The following is a 21,212-nucleotide window of genomic DNA, read 5'->3' as shown; positions in this document are numbered from 1 at the left end:
TTGAACTTGTTGCTTTTAGACCGAGCAGTGGAAAATGTGCATTTTTTTTGTTTTAAATGGGGGATTTTATTGCATGTTTTTTTCCTCAGCTGAATTCCTCTTAAAGAAGTGCATTCCTTACCTGCATTGCATTTAGTAAGCAAAACCTTTTAGCAAAGAGATTTTTTTTTTCCTCTAGTTAAACTTTTAAAGTAGAAATGGCATGAAGTGTTCGTGCTGTACTTGAGAAGGTACTGGTGCTTAGAGGTTGTAGAAAAGACAGTCAACATAGGGATTGCTCCAAGAATCCCTTTTTGGGTGACTTCTGCCAAGCCTGTCGGTCAGTCTGAGAGGTTAAGCATGGACAAGGGTTTGTAAACAACAAGAAATCCCTTCTTGGACAAAAAGCAGCACTTTGGAAGTCAGTTGTTTGGGGACTGGAGCAATGTGACAACATCTCTTCTGTACTTTTTTATTTACACTTTCCTTTTGAATTCCAAGCATAAAATTTGCATTAGGAGATACTCAACTGGACACCTTACCAATACATAGATTTTGAGAGACTAACGGTAAGTAAAGATTTTTATCTGCAAGCAGTATGTCAGGGTGGGAGAGTCTTGACCATTCAATTCTGTTTCCAAACCTTTAAGATAGTTTAAAGGAGTTTTCTTTTCTATAACTGGTCTGTGGTGCTGTTTACTGATAGAAGTGATTAATGTTGTTAGTCTTTGTCTCCAGTTGATGATAGTAATTTGCCTGAACTTAATTGCTGTTATCATGAAATGTGCTATTTTTAACTTTAGTCTTAAGAGTGAGTTATGTAAAAATTCACCAGAATTCAACAACAAGAAGTTGAAACAACTGAACAACTAGCTCAGTTGTCTGCAAGAACCCAAATGAGGCACAGTTATTTGTGTGCTGTGCTCTTGGCTTTGGGAGGGGTTGTACCTGAAGCTTGGGGGAACTGAAAGGCACATTAGCGGTCCCCTTACCATGAAAAACCACCATACCAAGTTTTGAATCGTAACTTGGCCATCTGAGCTTGTTGGATCTACGCCTCATCCTCCTGACTGCTGCCTCTTCACTGAATGTTCTCTCAAACTTTACAAAGCCAAACGAGGATTTTTGCTGAAGTTCTGTTTTAGAAGTTGCAACCTTAATTTTCAGTTTCACCTTGGCTGCTGTGCCTATGGAGACACCTGCAAGGATGGCCTTATTGCTGCAATGCAAAACACAGGACTTCGGTGGAAAGCCACCATCTTCTAGATCAGCCTGGGAAGTTGAACTTTACATTTCTGGGGCAGAATGATAGGTGTGAATTCCTTTTCTGACCCTCCTTGGACACTACTTAACTCCTGGTTGAGAGAAGAGTTGGGATGGTACCTCTTAACTCATTGCAGCAAGGTTTATCAGAAGTCATCTTTCACCATTCTTTAATGCCAACCACAGGCGTGCTGGTGCTGTTCACAGCAGGCACAGAGCAGGAGCTCTCAAGAAGGAGCATCCAGCAATTGACCCCAAACTCTAGTGTCGAAAGAGAGTTTACAAGGCTGTGAATTCTTGCTTGTGTTTTGCTACAGCCTGACATCACCACCAGTGCCTATACAACCCACGAGATTCACTACCACCAGCACCTTCCTTTGCTGTTATTTCAGCTACTCCCTCTTATTGCCATAGCTCTGAAAGCCAGAGCTCAGGCCATTTTATTTTGTTTTGTATTTCTTTTTGGTTTTGTGTTTTTTTACTTTTTTTCTCTCTTGCAAAATTGCTACAATAGCCTCCAGTTACCTTATCACTCTTCTCTTGCATGACCATTGCCACCTTCAGCATGTGGACGGGATAGAGAGTATATGCAGCAGAGGTCTATGGGAATGGATGATCTTTAGTTTTACAGTATTTGCCTGACATCCATAAAAGCTGAGGTTTTTCTGGCCCTGCCTCAGGTTTCTTGTAGCACTTGGTCGTGTGTCACTGTAATGAGTAGGTGCGCAGGGTCTGATCTGAGATCGCTGTTCCAATTATGGGACTTTCCAGAACATTGTTTGCTAGTGCACTTTAAATTTAGATAAGCATTGCTATTCAACACCTGGCTGTTTATTGAACAAATACTTCCCATTTGTCAGATTTGTGTGGTAATTCTTCTGATGCAGGGAAAAGGGAGACTAACTCTTAAGCACTATTTTTAATTTAGAGACAGCTATGCCCGTGTTTGCTCTGCACAGCAATCTGAGAGCTCACATGGGGAGACAAAGCATATATAATTGGCATTTCTGAGCCTACTGCTGACTGCAGCCAATTAGCTGAAAAGTGACAATTTGTGACTACTGCAGTAAGGCGGCACAGTATTGGAATATAAATCGATTTCCATCTCGGTATAAGTTCAGAAGTGAACTAGTTTTTATATTTGCACAGTATCAAGTGTTTGTGCCGTAAAGCTCAATGGCTTAGTTAGTATTGCAGCAAGTGAGGAATAAGTCATTTATTTCTTTCATTGGTCCTCCACAAAGGAGCAATGTGGCTCATAGTAGTAGGTGTGAAAATCAAATTTTAGTGGAGATTTTATTTTTACTTGTTGTAGAATGTAAATCTGAGCATGTGAACCTCTTCAGCTGCACGAAGTTGGTCACAAGTTTTTCTTCTACAAAATATAAAGCTGCGGGCTGTTGAGTGTACTTTGATGCAAATTGTTTTTTGAGCTTCTCATGATCAATAAGAATTAATGCAAGCAGGAACAGATCAATCTGGACTTATGTCTGGGACTTCTCTGCTTTCTGTGATCTACCTCTCCTCGACCTTTGGTTGTCAGATCAGCTGGTGTTGCAGCTATGGATGGTTATCCCCTACTCAAATTTGTCAGCTTTCAGTTGAGCATCACAATTCCTCCTTCTGATGTCTGCACCTACACCATTAGGCATATTACAAACTCTATGAGATCTCCCACCTCTGAATCACGCTCCACTTCAACTTTTTGTGTGTCAAGAGTTTTTCAAGTTGCAATTAATTGCTGTAAGACCCTTCCTTCTTTCAAACTCAGGGTTTAACTTTTCTGTTTAGAAAATCTTCCCCTGTGGAACAGGTTGTTCTCGCAGCTTTTGAAGTCTTACAGGGCTCAAATCAGCTTAAATTTTCTTCCTAACCTCAAAATTTGGGATATAGTTTTGCTGTTCATTTAAAATAGATCCATGGTGCTTCTGAAAGGGAATGTCCTCCTGCCTCGGTGGTGTGGTGCCACATTTCCCGTTGGGGCAGTGACTGTGACGAGGGTATGAGTCCATCTGAAAGCCGGCTCAGCAAAGGTTAGTTTTCAGCTGCAGTGAGTTGTGTGATCTGGTTTACTATAGAGCTACAAATACACTGTATGCTCTTGCTGGGTAATGGGAAGTATGGGAACAAGCGATTAAAGGGAGGGTGTGGATGCACACCTGGGTGCCAGCAGCACTTATGGAAGGGTTAAAATGATGGTGTAATCATGGTCTGTAACAAGCTTTGCTGCTTTCCCTTGGGGGTGCAAATACCTTTTGTTTTTCCAGTGTAGGTGTCTGGTTCTGCACTTAACTGAACATTAACCCTGCACAGACAAGGAGCCCTAATGCTTTCCTTCCCTTTTGGAGATTCAGCATCCACATTTCACTGTCAAATATCTTCATGCACCAAAATTTGTATTTCATTATCCATTTTTTAAATTGCCAGACTGTACTTGGTACATCTGAATGCCAATGGTTTGGGTTTTGACTGAAAGAGGGCACAATGCTAATCAAACCTTTTCCAGGAGAAGATGGACGGGAGGCAACTGGTCCCCTTGCATCCAAAAGGAAACTGTCTTTTAGGGTACTTTAACACAAGGGTCCCCTCCTACCTGAAGTCAAACTGGTATATATTCACCTTGATCACCAACAATTAGAACAGAATTTGTTAGATTGTTTTAAGAAGATCATGGTTTCTCTCAGCAATCAGTCATCCTATTGCATTGGCCAATTTCCTCTTTTACCTAGATTACTAATATAATCCGTGTGCATTTAATGTTTTTGTTCTCTTAACATTTTGTGAGGTGTTAGCCCATGTTTTTTGTCCCCAAGATCTACCATAATGCAAAGAAGTAAAGAAAAAGCAGATATTACTGAGCTTATTCTTTCCAGGTGTGATATACAATATTAACACAGAGGCTGTGTAGTCTTGACAGCCTACTCTTCTGTACTTTGTGATTTACTCCATGGCCTGATCTGAAAGGTAGAAATAATTATAATAATGAAGCAATACCTCTGTACCTATATCCTAATGTTGCAACATGTTGGTCAGGTGTCTGACTGGATTTAGTTGCCTTTCAAAGCTCCTACAGCCTGAATTGATCTGATTCATCTTAGTCAAGTTTGCGGATTTGTGTTTTGAGGTGGGGAGAACAGGGATGCAGGCTGTTTAACCTGCTTATCAGGCTTATAGTGTGAGCTTTTCCTATGCTTTGCCACTCCGGATCAGACTTAGAAAAATTGTCTACTTTTAAGCTTACCACCACATCAAAGACTACAGGGAAGCAAAGTGATTCTTGTAAGCTCAAATCCCTGATTTTAGTTGGTCTTCGTTCAATGAAGTTCTTCCATCATTTTCATTGAATCATCTTTTAACACTGGGATGTGGTGACCCAATTTCTAATGTCTCTCTGCTTCTTGACATCGAAAGCAGATTTAATAAATGAGTAGCCGCTTCCTTTTTGTTGTTCCGCATCTGGTCCAATTTCTGTATGCTTTACCACAAGCGTAGCTGTGTGCAGTCCAGCAGTGTGGTGTGATATTCAGTGCCTAAACAATGGGCATAATCCATGAAACCAAGGGCAAGGAAGCACTGTGGAAATTCAAACCATCTAAATGTAGGGGTCTACAAATAGATGTCTTATGTCATGTGCCTTAGGTGTTTAAGGTCTCATTGTAGATGGAGACTTAGATCTGGAACTGTTCAGATATCAGATAATCCTGTAATAGACACCTACACTGGCCAGCTGCATCACAGATGAGGTTTCTGTTGAGAGTAAAGGACCGTTAGGCACCTACCTCTCTATTCCTGTATTTCGATGTCTTAATCTGTGACTGAATCCCATAAATCTCATCTGTGGAAGTAAAACGATGCTTTCCTTGTGAAAAGCTAATGTTCCCAAGACGATTTGAGAGCCACCTGCCCAAAAAGGGTCATCTTGCCCTGCTCCTCCCTTAGGTTGCTGCTGAGTTTGCCTGATCCCTCAGTGAGCTGGGTCAACTCAGAAATACCAGCAAAAAGCCCTACATTCCTATGGTTAGCTCTCTGCTGGCTTAACGACTTGCCTTGGCTCATTAAAGTTGTTCACAGAAGATGTGAAACAGTAGCAGCAGCATGTGGCAGAGCTGGGACCACCTTTTAGGTGGCGGAGGTGGATTGCTAGATTGGCTCAGTTTTTCCTGAAACCTCACCACTGAGGCTGTTGGAGTTGGCTCGCTCCTCCTGTTGAGTGGAGAGCACCAAGAACAATATCTGTTTTCTGCCATGTGTTTCACTAGGGCACTGTTGTATTTGTGTTTAAAGGAGAACTGAAACCGGGAACGATGTTTCTCTTGAGCAGAAGAGCAGTCTGTCCCCCCATCACTATCTTAGAGGGTAAAATGAATGTTTCGATGACTTTGGCATCGCTCAAGAATACTTAAAACCCATTTGTTTTTCAGCAGGTCCTTTGACAGAAGCACAGGCACTCAGCATTCAGGCCACGGCATCCTGTTGCTGTTGTCTGTATTCTCCAAGGTCAGATTGAATCCTTGCCTCTAACCATAAAAGAACAGAGAGTGGAGGTGCTGAGGAAGAAACAGAGGAAGATGTACATAAATGTCATCTGCAGCTTGTTTGGCTGTTGGCTTTATCCCTTTGGAAGCCCTTGGAGCTCCCAGCCTTTCAGTCTTACTTTTTTTGTTCGTTAATTTTGGCACTGGGGCTATATTTAAATAAAAAGCAAAGCAGCCTGAAATCTCTGAATTTCCATGTCTTTCAGTGCTGTGTGGTCCTGTAGACTTTCAAAACAGAAGTGCTGTAGTGTTCTCCTACCTGCTGGGTGAGGTTAATGGATGTAGCAGTAGGGACCCTTTTGATATCTTCTGAATTCACAGCAAGCACCAACCTCCAGTAGCCTGCTTCATGTTGCGCCTTCTCTGTTGTACTTCTCTGGTTTCATAAGTTAATTAGACTTTATTTTTCTGTCCTTTACAATTCTATTCTAGGAGTGTATCCCATTCAAAGTCCCATTTTCAATTTCCCTTTTTCTCATCCCTGATATGAAGTAAGGTTGAAAAAAAAGGCAGCACTGATGTGAATTGAGTCGCTTTATACAATCGTGAAGAAGGGCAAAAGTATGGCATGTAAATAATCCTGAATTGTTAACAGGGAAAGAAAAGTTGTAGAAACAAAGTTTTCTGTGTTTGTTCACATTTTCTCAAGCATTTAGGTACCCAGAATGCTCCAAATTCTTTTATGAAAATGCCATACTCAAGATGTTGTTCGGTACATTAGCAGTTCTTCATTTAACAAGTTTAGATTAAGAATACTAATGCTATGTATAATATTAGAAGTTATTTGAGTTTGGAGAGAGATTTGCCCCATCCCCATTGTGGCTAATAGTTTGGCTTCTAACTCTCTAAAATATTTCTCTAAAAGTTACTGTTACAAGTGGAAGGAGGTATGTTGGTGATGATTTATCGGTAAATCTGTTTATTACAGCTAAGTGAGAGGAGTTACTCAAATGTGTGTCTTACTATATTTAATGTAAAAAAATATATTTCTACAGAATTTCTCATTGGTTTGGTGATACTAATTTTTCTGAGTGGTACATGAAATTCAAGTACTTTTTAATGAGTTCAAAGCACTTGTAAATCAAAAGAACAGAGGCTTTAATAACTTTAGCTATGGTTGCACTTCCCGGATTAAGGTGAGCTTGTTTCAAAATAAGAAGTTGACTAGGAGTCAGCTGGACCTGTTTTTGTACAAAATTATTCTCTTGAAATTATTCTCAAGTTTCTTTTCTCTTGAAGCAAAAACTGGAGTATTAATGTGAACCAATTCCTGGTTATGCAGTCATCAAAATTTGTATCAGTCGCAGACTGTAGTTTAACTCCAGAAGTATTTTGAAATACCAACTGTTACTGAAATGTCAGTTGGGTTCAAATTGCTTTTCCTTTACACAAAATATTTTGTGGCCAAGTACTTTGCCGTTAACTCCTTTGAAATACGTGTGTATCGATTTCAAAACTATAGCACTTTTTAGATGTTGTTAGGTAGTTAGAGGTAGCCAGTTTTCTCCTTGGCTTAATATTTTATGCTAATCAGATGATAAGGAAAGAAAAGCTCTAAATTATACATTTTTGTTAGTCCGTATAGCCGGCTATTTTTGTCATCTGGAAAGCAGCCAGATTTTTTTTGATACTTCAAATGATGTGGCATTAGGAAAAGCATGATGGGCTGGTGTGCTTTTTCAGATACCTTTTCTGATCAGATAAACACTAGCTTTATAATATTCTCTGGAATTAATGTAATTAATTTTCTGATCTGTTTTGATCTTAACTTCTTAAGGATACTGCATTATTCCTAAGAACATAGCACAAAACGTCTTTAAAGGATGCTTATATTATGAAAGTGGCAATTTGACTTTGCTGCTGAGCTGATTGTCTGCTCAGTACCTGGAGGATGTGCTCCCAATCCCAGCACAAGATACACGGTGTTTTCCTGCAGTTACACTGTTTGCGCCTTTGGTACAAAATTAGTTTTTTGAGAATGGATAAATGAATCTTCCACTGTCATTTAAACTTAATTAAAAATCCATACCGCTAAGAAATTTGTGCCATGTTTTTCCTATATCCAGAACGAACAGTCTACTTTTAACAGCTATTTCTAACCAAACTTTCTATGTAACTGAATTAATTAAGTCCTAGGAGCAGATTATATTAGGGGAAATTAAGCTCCAAGTAAGCAAACCATTAACGATTATGACATTAAATTGGCTGTGACACAGATTGGTCCGGTTTAATAGCATAAAGGGTTTTCAGCTTGTGAGAAGTAAATTGCAGAAACCAACCTAGGTTGGTTTTTTAATCTGTATATGAGGTACGGATCCTCGGTTGGTTTTTGCCAGGGAAGAGCTCCAACAGGTAGGCAGAAGAACCACTGCTGGTAAAGCATTTATAGTGCTTCTGTGTGAAACAAACCCAAATTTTCCTTTTCAGTTTTATTTCTTTCCTACACTTGTACTGCTGAAAAATGAGAAGCCTTTCTCTGGTAGCAGTTTAGAGATGAGTTTGTGGTCTTGTTAATCTTTCATAGAATCTGTCCTTTTTTAAAATTAGCAGATATTTGTTTCTTCTTCCAGTTGGAGTAAGCTTTGGTCCTGTCACAGGACCAGTCCCATCACAGAAACTGGTCCTAATGATCATCTGCAGAGGACTAGCCCGTTGATGATTTCTTTGTGCTTTTAATTTTCTTCTTCTACAAAAGGATTTTTAAATATAAGCTGTTAATACATAATAAGGTCTTTGTTTTAAAATGCATCTTTTATAGTCAGTCGACATCATAGTTATTCTCAGACCATATTTCTGTCTACTGGATATATTATATGTTGGTATTTTGGGATGTGATGTTTTAGTAAGCAAATTCTTTGCTTTAGAGAAATGCCAGAATAGTTGTGCGAATATAAAACCACCTCAGTTACCACGCACTGAGTTTTAAAATAAAAAGTGAAATCATACTCACTCTCTTATTCTAATCAGAAAGCTATTGGGAAGCACTTTATAAGTAAAAAATCAGCAAGAAACTATGTGTTTTCTTGTCTTTTGTAGGCAGTAATATTGAGGTCACAAGCATCTGGTCTGCAGGTTTTGAGTTAGCTTTCCAGCAAAACAGAAGTTACATGCTATAAAGGAGCTTTCAACTTAAGAGCATTTCAATACATTTATAAGAAAATTATTTTGATCACCTTCTAAACCAAGTTACAATGGATAATTAAATCAAATATGATAATAGAAGATGCTCTAGAGCAACAGAAATCCAAGCAATAACTCATTTTGCATATATTCATGAGTTTTGGAATGTGACTATTGCTGGGAGAAGAGATTTGTATTTATGCTAATGGTACCATAACATGCAGTTTATCAAGGAAAAAAACCAACAAAGGACGCCTTAAGTGAATTTAATATCTATGGAAAGCTTTTGTAAGTATAGATTTCAGTTTAGTTTTGAAATAAATTCAGTAACTTCGTGAAAGAGTTAATATCCTGTTGTGGTGCTGAGATTGATAGTCAGAGGAAATAGGAGGTACCTGGAAAGAACTTCTGATTCCTAATGCTGCAGGAGTTGCCTTTCTGTTGCCTTGCCTCCCCCCTGCTTTGTTATTTTTAACCAGGCTCCCTAATCTTTCCTTTTGCCTCTGACCACCTCCCAATTTCCTGTTCGCTTCTTCCCTCTGTTTTTTGTCCAAAATATTCAGTTGTTTTTCACTTTTCTTTGCAGTTTGAGTGCGTTGCAGGAAAGTGAGTTAAGATGAATGCCATAGCTGTTTTTACAGTATCTATTATCTTCTGTGTTTCATGCCTTTTTGCTGCTCTTGGTGTAAGTTACTTGTTCGAGGAGATTTTGATGTAAGAATATTGTTTGAATAGGAGCATGCATTTTGAACTTTTAAATGTTGTACTTTGAGTTGCTGTGTATACAATAATTAAAGATGCTCTATTTTTAGCTCTATGAAACTTCTGTGTTCTAACTTTTTGAACTAGTGTTTTCTCCAAGGTGGTAAATGTGCACTGAAAGACTATTCCTTGAACATTGTTGGGAGACATGTTACTTGTTTAGATTCATTTTTTTTGATGTATGATTTCAAAATAATGTGAAGTTATAGTTTGTTTTCTTTTCCCTTAGAATATTTCAGTGCTTTTTCAAAACAGTGTTCAAAAATGTTAATTTACTTAAGTATTAAGACTTATTTCATTGTAACTTTTTGATCCCAGCAGCAATACATCTTAAATGTGAATTTTCTTTTCAGTTAAGTAATAGAAAACATTTGTTTTTCTTTTGCAGATTGCATTCTCACAACACAGCAACTTTATGGATCTGGTACAATTCTTTGTGACGTTTTTCAGGTACTTTTAATTTAAGACAGCTAAGTGTTTCTTGCTTAGAAAAGATGTTTGGGGTTTGTTTTTCAGCATAGTGTTTGGTTTTATGATGTCTTCCTTTTTTTTTTTATTAAATATCCTGCTTACATCACAGCCTAGAAAATTGAAATCTCTGCTCTGTTTGAAGTATTTAATTAAGAAATATGTTAAGAAAATTGTCTGCCCATCTTTGCAAATGTGTCTTGTCCTGTGCATGCAGGAAAAGGGAGGTTGGGGCAGGGGGAAGGCTTTTTGAAATGGAGAAGTTACTTTTAAAATGGCATAGAAGACATCTTTTGAGTTACTACATCATACAAATAATGTATGACTTAGAGAAATTGCAGATATTCATACATAATCAGACACAAATCATAAATTAAGGAGGTGATTTTGCAAAGAGTTAACCATGGACTAATTTAAAACTCCTTAGGTAGCACCTTTTGAATCTAAACTGAACTTCTGAAAATATGTCAAGTTAAATAGAAACATACGTTTCAACACAATTGAAGCCAAATACCCTTCTGTCATTCGTGAACTGCTTGGTAAAGTTCATTTCTTAGTGGGAAGAAAACTGATGGTTCCCTAGGAGGTGGAACCAACAGGAACAATTTCAATCCTTGTTTCCTCCTCTGTTCTCCAAAAAAGTAAAGTCCTAACAAAGAGGTTAAATAGCAGGCCATCTCTTTAAGTTTCAAAATCGAATGTGTTATCCTCGATTTTAGGAGCTGTTAATACTCCACAAATATAAACCAATACTTGATCAATAAGGAGAACTCCCTCAGGAGGGATATGCATGGAGCAAACAGTACTCCAGATCTTAAAACCTGTTTTAAAGTAGGCAATATTATGCCCATTTTAAAATGAGCAGTGGGAATAATATCTTGCTTTAAATTCCATACTAAATTTAATTACAGCAAGGAGCTCCAGATGGGTCCTTCAGACAAATGGTTTATATCAATTTTTTTTTTTTTTTTTTTTTTTTTTTTTTGTATGCAGCTTTTACAGAGTGGAGTGTGCTTTAATACAATCCCAGGTAAACACCAGGCTTGAACCACCACCTTGCTTCCATTGATACGGAGTGTTTACTCCTGGATCAGACTTAAGCATTTGTTCTGCTGAATCCATCACAGTCAAGGTCTTCCCTAAAAATCATTGTGGCAGGGTAATTACTTATGAGGAGAACGAATAGGGAAGCAGTTGGTTCCTTAGTTCCTTTTTAATGGCATAAGTTTGATCCCCACTTTAAAAACTTATCTATTCACTCTTTACAGGCCCAAATCCACCTGCATATGAGAGTTTGAAACTCTTCAATATGAGTGATTCCTCCAGTTCCATTCTTGGAAGAGAATCACACTTTGAAGCAGAAAATATGTGCGTTATATATCTTAATGAGCACAGGCAGCTGAAAATACATGTCTAAAAATTAGGTAGATTGAAGATAGTCAACAGTGATTTTTCCTTCCCTCCCTCGCTGCTATCACATGGATCTCCTTGAGAAGCAGTAAGACTTAACATCCTAACATGCCAGAGGAATAAGAATGTGTGTATTTGGAAGCAGACAGTTTATTGGTGTTTTCCAACCAAACATTTATAATGCATTAAAAATTCTTAAATTCTTTAACTGTAACTTCTACAAAGTTGTTCTCCCAGTATTTTATTTTACAGTCACTATAACATGCTAAATAACCAGTGTATTAGAACAGCATGATTCATCTCTGCTGTTTGTTGGGGAAACTATTGAAATGCTTGCATTTTTAATGCTCTAGGGTGCATTTCATAATTACAGTTGAATCCAAGTTAGACCATAAATAAGTAATATCTGATAGCCCCCTGTGATGTTAATGAGATAGAGTTGGATGAAAATTTGCACACTAAACAGAGGCAATGAAAATACTTTCTGCAAAGCCTAAAGACAGCTGGTAAAACCACCTTTGAGATACAGGCCACGTCTAACTCAAAAACTGAGATAAGTCTCAATTCTTTGAGTGCAGTTGTCTAAGTTGGGGTGGACTGGCCATTGAAAAGAACAACGTGCTCTTCCACCACTTCTCTCTCTCCAAGGAGAGACACAAAAAGAGGCTTTGTTCTGGAAAATAGATGTTGAGAATGACTTTCTGTTATCACGTTCAAGGGTCTTGCTTCATTTTGCCATTCTGCAGGTAATTTTGGAAATTGTTCTGTGCTGGTGATGTTGTAGCACAGTTTCATCTTCTAGAAGCCACTCTCTCCACTTTGTTGTACCCCCAGCCTAAACATGCTCTTCCGCCATGCTACCTGAAGAAACAGCTGTGCCTTGAGCTGTGCAGGGAACCATACAGGAAGAACGGGTGGTTTAGATTCTCAGTGTCATTGCTGACATTTGTGATGATTTAGGTCAAGTCAGTCCCTCCAACGGGCGCTGGAGTGGAAGCTGGATTGCCAGACTCCAGTGCTGCTTAATTTATGGAGCATCACAGGCTCCATAATTTGTGGGCTCACTCTGTGAGGCACACGAAATTACAGAGAAGCCAGGAACCTGGCCATCCATTTAAAAAACGTCATGCAGTGCTGAGCAGGACGAAAGGTGACTGCCGGATTTGATATCCATTTCATTTAAGTGCTGGGCTACTGTGGGTGAGAGGGGATGTGCCCCACATTTACAGGTACTGTTAGACTCTTGGAGCTCCTTCTGGAGTTGGTGTTCAGCACAAAGTCAGGTGTGTGGCTGTATGTTATCATCATTTTATTTTGCAACACGTTAATGTTTTAAGCTAAGAAAATGTCAGTGGATAAAGATTGGGTAGAACGGTGAAGTTATGGGGGTGAAGTTATGAAGTTAATATTGCATCATAATTGGAGCCACAGAAGAAATGGTATTCTAAGCATTGTTAACCTTTGCAAAGCTAAATTAATTGCAAGCAAACTGTTTTTTTCTGTTTCCTCATCTGCTTTTCATAACATAGCTCTTTAATTTAAAGATCTTGCTGTTGTCTTTCAGCAGATAGTTTGAGCTATTTTAAGTGTCTAGTAAACATTTTTATTAGTATCTGTGCTTCCTTGTCTTCCAAAAAAATTGTGTATGCCACCACACCTATCTGTAATACGTATTTCTCACCAGTGTACTTTTGCAACAGAAGATGTGAAATTATTTACTATTTTGAATCTTTGGTCTTCTAAACGCATATTGCTCACCAATGATCCTTTTTCTTCCTTTTATTTTTTTAAAAAAAGGTGCATCTGTGTTTCTTCTATGCTTCTCTGTTTTACTGGCAAATTCTGTAGAGATTTATAAGAGGATTATTAAGAACAGTTTGAATGAAATAAAGATGTGTAAGCACCAGAAGAAACAGCAGAATAAGGGTTGAAAGCACAGTTTATATTCTAACTGGCGACACAGCTGCATGTAAAGCAATCAAGGATCATGCTAGTAACCCTGCAGCTTGTCAGGAGGAGACCTCTTGCTCCAAAACTATGAGGGTGGCAACATGGTCACAGCACGTCACCACTGCCATTCCTTTTCCTAGTGTAGCAGCCCTGAAAAACTCAAAATGAGGAGATGGAGGTATTGACCAATAGACTTCCCTAAAAGATCAGAAGTGAACAAAACTGGTGCCAAAGAGTCCTGCCAAAGAAGCTGTTATGCCCTACTGGGTGTAAAAGATCTGTAAACCCTATTAAACCAGGTTTTCTGTCTCCAGGAAAGAAACCAGGAGATGGGGTGAGGGCCTGACAGCCAGCATCCCTTGTCCTCTGTGTGGAACACAAGTGATGTTGGCCAGACCAGCTGGCGATACATTTGGCATTTGTGGGTGTGAGAGTGTGAATGGATATAATCTACTTTTATCTGAGGTTTTGTTTAAATATAATCACCTTAAGCCTGGAGAGGAGAAGGCTCCAGGGAGACCTCATTGCAGCCTTTCAATACTTAAAGGGGGCTTGTAAGAAAGATGGAGAGAGACTTTTTAGTGGCGCCTGTTGTGATAGGACAAGAGGTAATGGTTTTAAAGTAAAAGAGGGTAGATGCAGACTCAATATAAGGAAGAAATTTTTCACAATGAGGGTGTTGAAACACTGGAAAGGTTGCCGAGAGAGGTGGTAGATGCCCCATCCCTGGAAACATTCCAGGTCAAGTTGGATGGTGCTCTGAGCAACCTGATCTAGTTGAAGATGCTCATTGCAGAGGGGGTTGGACTAGTTGACCTTTAAAGATCCATTCCAACCCAAACTATTCCATGCTTGTATTCGATGTTCTCATCCTGAACTTTCTTACATTGATTTACTGTAGACCTCTGATGTCTTCTACTGCATTTCTGTTCTGTGTCCTCGTGCGCACAGTTCACCCCATTTCTTGGCTGCTGTATATCTTGTCTTTCGTGTCTGCCCTTGAAACCTCCTTCTAGGGCTGTTCAATGCTGACTTTCTCTAGTCCCACAGTAGTCTTACACCCATTTCTCTCATAATCATTGTATTTCAAGAATGGAACAGAAGTTGCAAGTTTTCTATTTTCATGGTGTCACATGAAAACCCCATGTGCCTCTACTATGGTCTGAATATCACATAGTGTAATTTTAGTTTGATGTAAATAATTCAATTGTAGAATCATAGGTTGGAAGGGACCTCAAAGATCACCTGCTTCAACCTTTCTTGGCAAAAGCATGGTCTAGACAAGATGGGCCGGCACCCTGTCCAACTGAATCTTAAAAGTGTCCAATGATAGGGAATCCACCACTTCCCTGGGGAGATTTTTCCAATGGCCAGTTGTTCTCATTGTGAAGAATATTCCACTTGTCTCCAATTGGAATCTCCCAGGAGTAACTCATACCCACTACCCCTCCTCTATTCCATGTGACTCCTTGTAAAAAGGGAGTCTTCATCTTCTTTGTAGCCACCCTTTAAATACTGGAACATGGTGATAAAGGTGTCCCCTAAGTCTTCTTTTCTCAAGGCTGAACAAACCCAATTTTCTCAGCCTTTCCTCATAGGGCAGGCTTCCCAGTCTCTTGATCATCTTGGTGGCCTTTCTTTGGACCCTCTCCAGCCTGCCCACATCTTCTTTGTATAGCGGGGACCAAAACTGAACACAGTATTCCAGGTGTGGCCTGATGAGCACTGAGTAGAGTGGGATAAAGACTTCCTTATCTCTGCTGGTGATGCCCTTGTTGATGCAACCCAGCATCCTGTTGGCTTTCTTTGCCACAGCAGCACTCTGTTCACTTTATATTGAGCTCGTCCACCAGGACCCCCAGGTCCCTTTCTACAGAGCTGCTCCCCAGCTGGGTAGATCGCATGATTTTTTGTGTATTTACTTAAAGCTCCATCTTCTAGACCTGCAAGATGACTTTTTCTCTTTATTTAATCTTATGTCCTTTGTGATAGCATAGAAGGGCTTGCAAATCTGAACTGTAAAAAGCAAAACAAAACCAAATAAAACCCCCCAAACAAACAACCAGCCAGATGAATATATTAATACCTGTTTTCCCAAAAGACCTCAAACCTCTGGAAGCTGCCATGATTTTACAGGGCATCAGATTGGTTGTGCTAACAAATAAGTAGATTTTTAAAACAGTCACAAAAGAAAAATAGTACCACCTGCTGCACATAAGGTGCGTTGTGGCTTTTTAAACCTTGATGCCATCTTCAGCAGAAATATAAGGTCATTAATCTGTAGATCAGATCTGTTGGTTTGCTGTTGGCTGCAGATAGGCATTTGGCAAAGGCCAACTGTGCAAACCATGTGCACTCCTCTGCACTATGTACATGTTCCAATTATGTTGAGGTTTAATGCATCAAGTACTTATAAATGTCTCCTATAACTCACCAGCATATTAAAATTTACTATTGAATAGCACTTAAATAGCTTCCAATTCATCAAAATAATTTGGGATGTGTTTCTAGTAATCATTGCAGTGCTTTCTGAAATTATTAAGTGACCTATATATGTTAAAGCATATTAGTATTGAAGGTACTGTATATTTTGGCATTTAGAACTGCCATTTTTTACTAGCAATTCTGATGTTGATAAACATTGCAGGCGAGTTTAGTAATGGATTTTCTTCTTTCCTCGTGAGAATGCATCTTATCAAAGTGCTGATGAAGTTTTCCAGCCATTTAAAAATGAAAGTGTACTTATTTGGAGAGCTTTAAGGATACCTGGAGTGGAGAGAATATCCTCTCTGCTATGAAAATGAGCTTAGAGAAGAAGTACCAAACAGGGTGTTTAAGTTCAGATTTTTGTGTCAGGATGGGACTACCCTGTGGTATAAAGAGCACCGAAGGCTTATCAACTAACAACTGACGCATGTGGTGAGGCCAACTGAGGGGAGATTACTTATAACCGTGTTGCTCATTTATTGTACTTAATCTAATAAATAATTAAGAATTACTTAATTAAGCTAGTTATCAAATAGAATATTGTCCATAAAATGTAAATGTAATTTCTCCTGTATTGCAATATTTATGCCGTGTAAGCATAAACTTTTGTGGCTTGTATAGGCTAATGAAAGCTGCATTTGGTAGAACCTGACCCAAATGGGGAGTCATGTTCAAATTTCCCTGGGATGAAAAAGTCTCTAGGGATGTTAGATGTCTCTAGATCGCTCTTTTTTCCTTCCAGTTCTGGTTTCATATCTGTGTTTTATGGTTTCCTCTTTTTCTGCTGGAAAGATTGAATTGCTCTCAAACTGGACTCATTGCTGGCCTTAGAAAAATGGGAATCCAACAGGTGATAGTTCAGGATAGTTCAGCTATTGGATGTGCTGCTTCGCCTGTACGTGACATCTGCAGGACTGTGTACAGACTGCGCTGGGACGTTACAAGTCCAAGAACATTTCTGTCCTCTTTACCTTCTTTTCAGAGAGATGAGTGAGAAGAAACGATATGAAATATGAAACTCATCAAATATGAGAAGAAACTTCTTTATGGTGAGGGTGACGGAGCACTGGAACAGGCTGCCCAGGGAGGTTGTGGAGTCCCCTTCTCTGGAGATTTTCAAGACCTGCCTGGATGCAGTCCTGAGTAACATGCTCTGACATGCTCTGGGCAATCCTGCTTCGGCAGGGGAGTTGGACTTGATGATCTTTATGGTCCCTTCCAACTCTAAAAAATTCAGTGAAATTCAGTGAAATTCAGTGAAAGCGTTGTTTGAGATGGGAGGTGGAGAGAAAACTTGAATGAACATTGGATTTCAGGGATGAAGGAGGCTCTTGGTAGGCTATTATTTTTGGAGGAGAAAGAAACAGAAAGAGAAGGTAAAGCAAGTACTGCAGCAAAGGTTTATTTTTAAAGCCATTTGGAAATGGGTCGATATTTGTAGCTGGCAGAGAGATTGCTGAGGCTGTTCAGGAGAAAGCAGGGCAGAGCACGGTGTTTGACTAGGACTCTGCCAGCCATAGACTTTCATTCCAAATAATTTTCCAACACGACTCTCGTTCCACGCAGCTGTTTCTTTCCGCTGCTTCCATATTTACACAGTTGCTTTCCAAGAGAAGTTATGGAAAAAAAATTATCTTCAAAGCTACTGACGTGAAGACAGGCCTTTTAAACTTATTTCAGGATGGTTTAGGATGAGTAAGCCTAACAGATAGATCTTGACTTCACTCTTCCCTTGGGGCTTTTCCAGCAGGTGATGGACTGCAGCCCAGCAAGCAGGCGCTGCCTTTTATTCCTCCCGGAGTGCTGCCAAGGGGAGGTAGTGCAGGGGTGGAAATACATTTCCTTAGTGATTGTATAGCTTTTTGCGGGTATTTGCTGCCTCCTTGTGACGATACAAAGATGTATGGTGCTGTTCCTCTGAAATACAGGGTACTGTGGTGAGTGTTTTGGAAAGAGTTTTTATTAGTCTTTAATTGTTAATTCCTCTCTGTGCTTTTCTTCAGAAAGTCTTGGCTGTGGTGCCAGAAGTGAGGCAGGAAAGAGAAACCCATGAAAGACTCTGGCACGAACAATCTTGTGCAATGTTGCATTTTGAAAAGGGGATTTAATATAAGGATAAAGGTGATCTGCGTAGTTCTCCTCTCTAGCTTTCTTCTCCAAGGGAAGAATGAATATATAGGGAGATACCGGTTTCAAATCACACAAAAATAAGGTGACCATACCTGATGTTTACAACTCGCTGAGGTCACATTTTTCCTAAAAAGGAGCCATCCTCATAGGAGTTCAGCATGTTTTGATGAGTATCTTCAGTTCGGTGTGTATGTTCCTGGTGCTGTCTGATCAATGCTTGTGAATGGAGCACATATGTCTTGTAAGTGTCACCTACAGAAAGGTGGAGATCTCATTTAGTTTGCTGGATGTGCACGGCACAAAGCAACTTCATCTGTATGCTTGACCTCTTGAGAAACTTCTGAATTTAAATCTCTCTGAAATGAGCCTTTATAACACAGAGGTGCTAGAGATTGATGAAGCATCTGGCCTTTTTCCTCTGCCCTTTGGACTTCCATCTCCTTTTTCCAGATAAAGGGGTGTCAAGGAGGTAGACTCAGATAAGCCATGGCAGTAGCTGTTGCCCATAAGCTGCATCTAAAATGCTTTATCGTGAGATGAAGCTTCTCACTGGAGTCATGACATGGACGTGATCGTCTGGCAGGAGTTTGTGCTTTGGCAGCCTGTCCTGAGGACTCCTGCAGATGTTTTGGATATTGTTGTTTTCATGGTCAAATTAAGTGTGGAGCCAGGAACACTTTCCCCGGCTGCCTTGAAGGTTTTGTTTTATTTCCACCCTCCATTTGTACATTGATGTTAAAATGTCACTGAAAACAAAGCAGACCAAAGATTTAGCTCGTGGTCTTAGCTGTGCTGGTTTTGCATGGATACATTTTGGATTTTTGCCTGTCAGGGAGCACAGCCTTCTTTGGGCCTCAAAGATAAAGCAAATGTTGCATCTTAGAACAACTTTATGTTTCTTTGAGGAAAAGGGAGCTTAAAAAAATAAAAAAGCTTACTCGAGCCATTGAGAAAGTGTGGTGGCGTTCATGCCGTTGGGAGCTAGCAGCAGTCCCAAGACAAATGTGGGCACGAAAAAATTTTGCTAGTCCATCATTCACTTGTGCCTGTTCAGGTGTGGCAAAAGTGAAAAGCCATCAAGTCCAAACATGACCTTGGTTAGGAGACAAACACCGTTTCCAGGTGGTACGGTTAGTCTGCTGTTGCACTTAATACACTGACAGGGAGCTTCAGGAAAGAAAGGGAAAGCTGAAGGTATGAAATCCTCAATCATCAATAATGCATGTTAGCTTCTTTACCAAAATAGCAATTAAAGATTTAATGTATAAGCTTTACTAGTTAATGGGCGCACATTGTTTTTTACTGCAAAAGTCGGTAATAATCCAGTACCTCTCAAAAAGGCAAATAAAATAGCCATTAAAGGCGCTTGTCTAAACTGTTTGTGTTTGCAGAAAAATGGTCAGGCTTTTACAGAGAAATAATGTCAGATCTTAATATTTAGAGAAAATGTGGGGGAAGTGATTTGGAATACATACGTCTTAAAGTGAAAAGGGCCAAATAAATCTCTCTGTGATCCTGCTTAAATTTATAAAGAAATAGGCACCACAGGAGTCTTTAAAACCCATGCAGACATTTTAATGCTGAAGTCACACAAGTGCCAATTTTTTACTATCATATACTATATGATAGTAAAACATACTTCTGTGTATATCTAAGCCTGAAAAATACAATCACATTGCCTACTGGCTGCTCCTTGAGTGTTCGGTGCCTGATCACGCACGATTTTCATAATATGTAGGCTATGGACAGTGCTATGTAGTCAGGAACAGGCCCTCCTCCTTCTGCATCTCAGGGAATGGTTCCTGCTGTCCATCCTTTTTTTTAACGATAAATATTTCCATGCCTTTGCATTACTCTCTGCTAAAGAATTTGCTGTTGTAAAGTAGGACTCCAGTTACTGAAGTAGTGCTTGAAGGACAAAATCTGCAGTCTCTCACAGCTTGTATAAGGCAGACATCATGGCGTTTATGAAGAGAAGGGGCAGTAGGGAACTGGTAGGATGAGATGCCATCCATCATCATAAGCTGTGGTTTTTTTAGTCAGCAGCGTAACAGTGGCTTCACGTCCAAGTAGAAGCTGTCATCATCATCGGGGTCATGTACCTTTGTACGAGTAGTACAAAGAGCACAGTGCAAACCACGGCGTTGTTTGGAAATGAGAGGTTTGGGGATCTGCAGAGGATTGATTTTTGGAAGCAGAGCTGAGTTTATTTTCAAAGGCAGGGAGTATTGAGCAGTCATGGTTTTTCTCCCACCACAGTCTTTCCTGTGTGGCTGTGGGTCTCCATTGGGAGCCCCAGGATGGTGAGAACCAAGCTGTGCCCAGAGGCAGGGAGTTGGGGACGCCCATTCCCCCCTTCAGCAGACTCATTCAAAAACACAGAGCACAGCAGTTAGTGTAAATAGTGCACTTATTTCCTAAAGTCATCTATTGTGGTTAATTTTTCTTTAAGCACTCTTTAAATACACACTAGAGCATGAGGAAGGAGGTTTGCAGGCACTTTCTCTTACCCATCAGTGCAGTACTTGAAGAGAGGCGTTCACTGGGGGTTCAGATATACAAAAGGAAAAATGTTAATGTTAGAAAGCTTGTGTGCCTTGAAGTTGCTCGTTAAGTATTCAGTGTGATAAGATCATAACTGTCATTAAAGTTGGCTTTTCTTCTTCTAGTTATTATTATTGTAACTGCGTTTTGTTATATCTGCTTCTTTGCATTTTCCCTAGAAGTTGATGAATCTATTCATCCTTTTCTCCTCTTTAGATTTAAGAAAAGCAGTATAGATTTGGGGAAATCAAGAAATGCCTATAGTTCTGCAATAGCCAGTTAAAAAGAATCCAACTACTGTACACTTTTATCTTATTTTTGTAATTTGGAAAAGAAAAAATAATCAATTTTCTCTGCTTCTTTCAAGGTTTTTCCTTTTTGGGTTATCCTATCACTTTAAATATCTCCAAATATAGTCAATACTGGCTTTTCCAATTTGATTAATTCTTTCTGCCTTACTGTTCTGATTTCCTGGTGAAAATTGCTGGATGTCATATAAGCAGGTCAAATAGGTAACTTTGGAACAACAGTTTTCTCTGAAAATAGATGTGTATCATTCCTCAC

General features: G+C 39.5%; 1 protein-coding gene across 1 annotated transcript in view; it reads left to right on the top strand.

The window, feature by feature from the left end:
- ATRN (attractin) overlaps positions 1–21,212 on the top strand; it is a 151,380-nt gene that overhangs the window by 98,049 nt on the left and 32,119 nt on the right. Inside the window, exon 25 of the mRNA XM_074147313.1 lies at positions 10,048–10,109. Within this exon, the coding sequence (XP_074003414.1) occupies positions 10,048–10,109 (62 nt within the window). The remainder of the gene's footprint in view (positions 1–10,047; positions 10,110–21,212) is intronic.

Source organism: Numenius arquata, chromosome 5 (assembly GCF_964106895.1).
Source record: "Numenius arquata chromosome 5, bNumArq3.hap1.1, whole genome shotgun sequence".
NCBI lineage: Eukaryota > Metazoa > Chordata > Aves > Charadriiformes > Scolopacidae > Numenius > Numenius arquata.
Note: the sequence above shows the minus strand (reverse complement) of the source record. Positions and strands in the feature narration are given on the sequence as shown.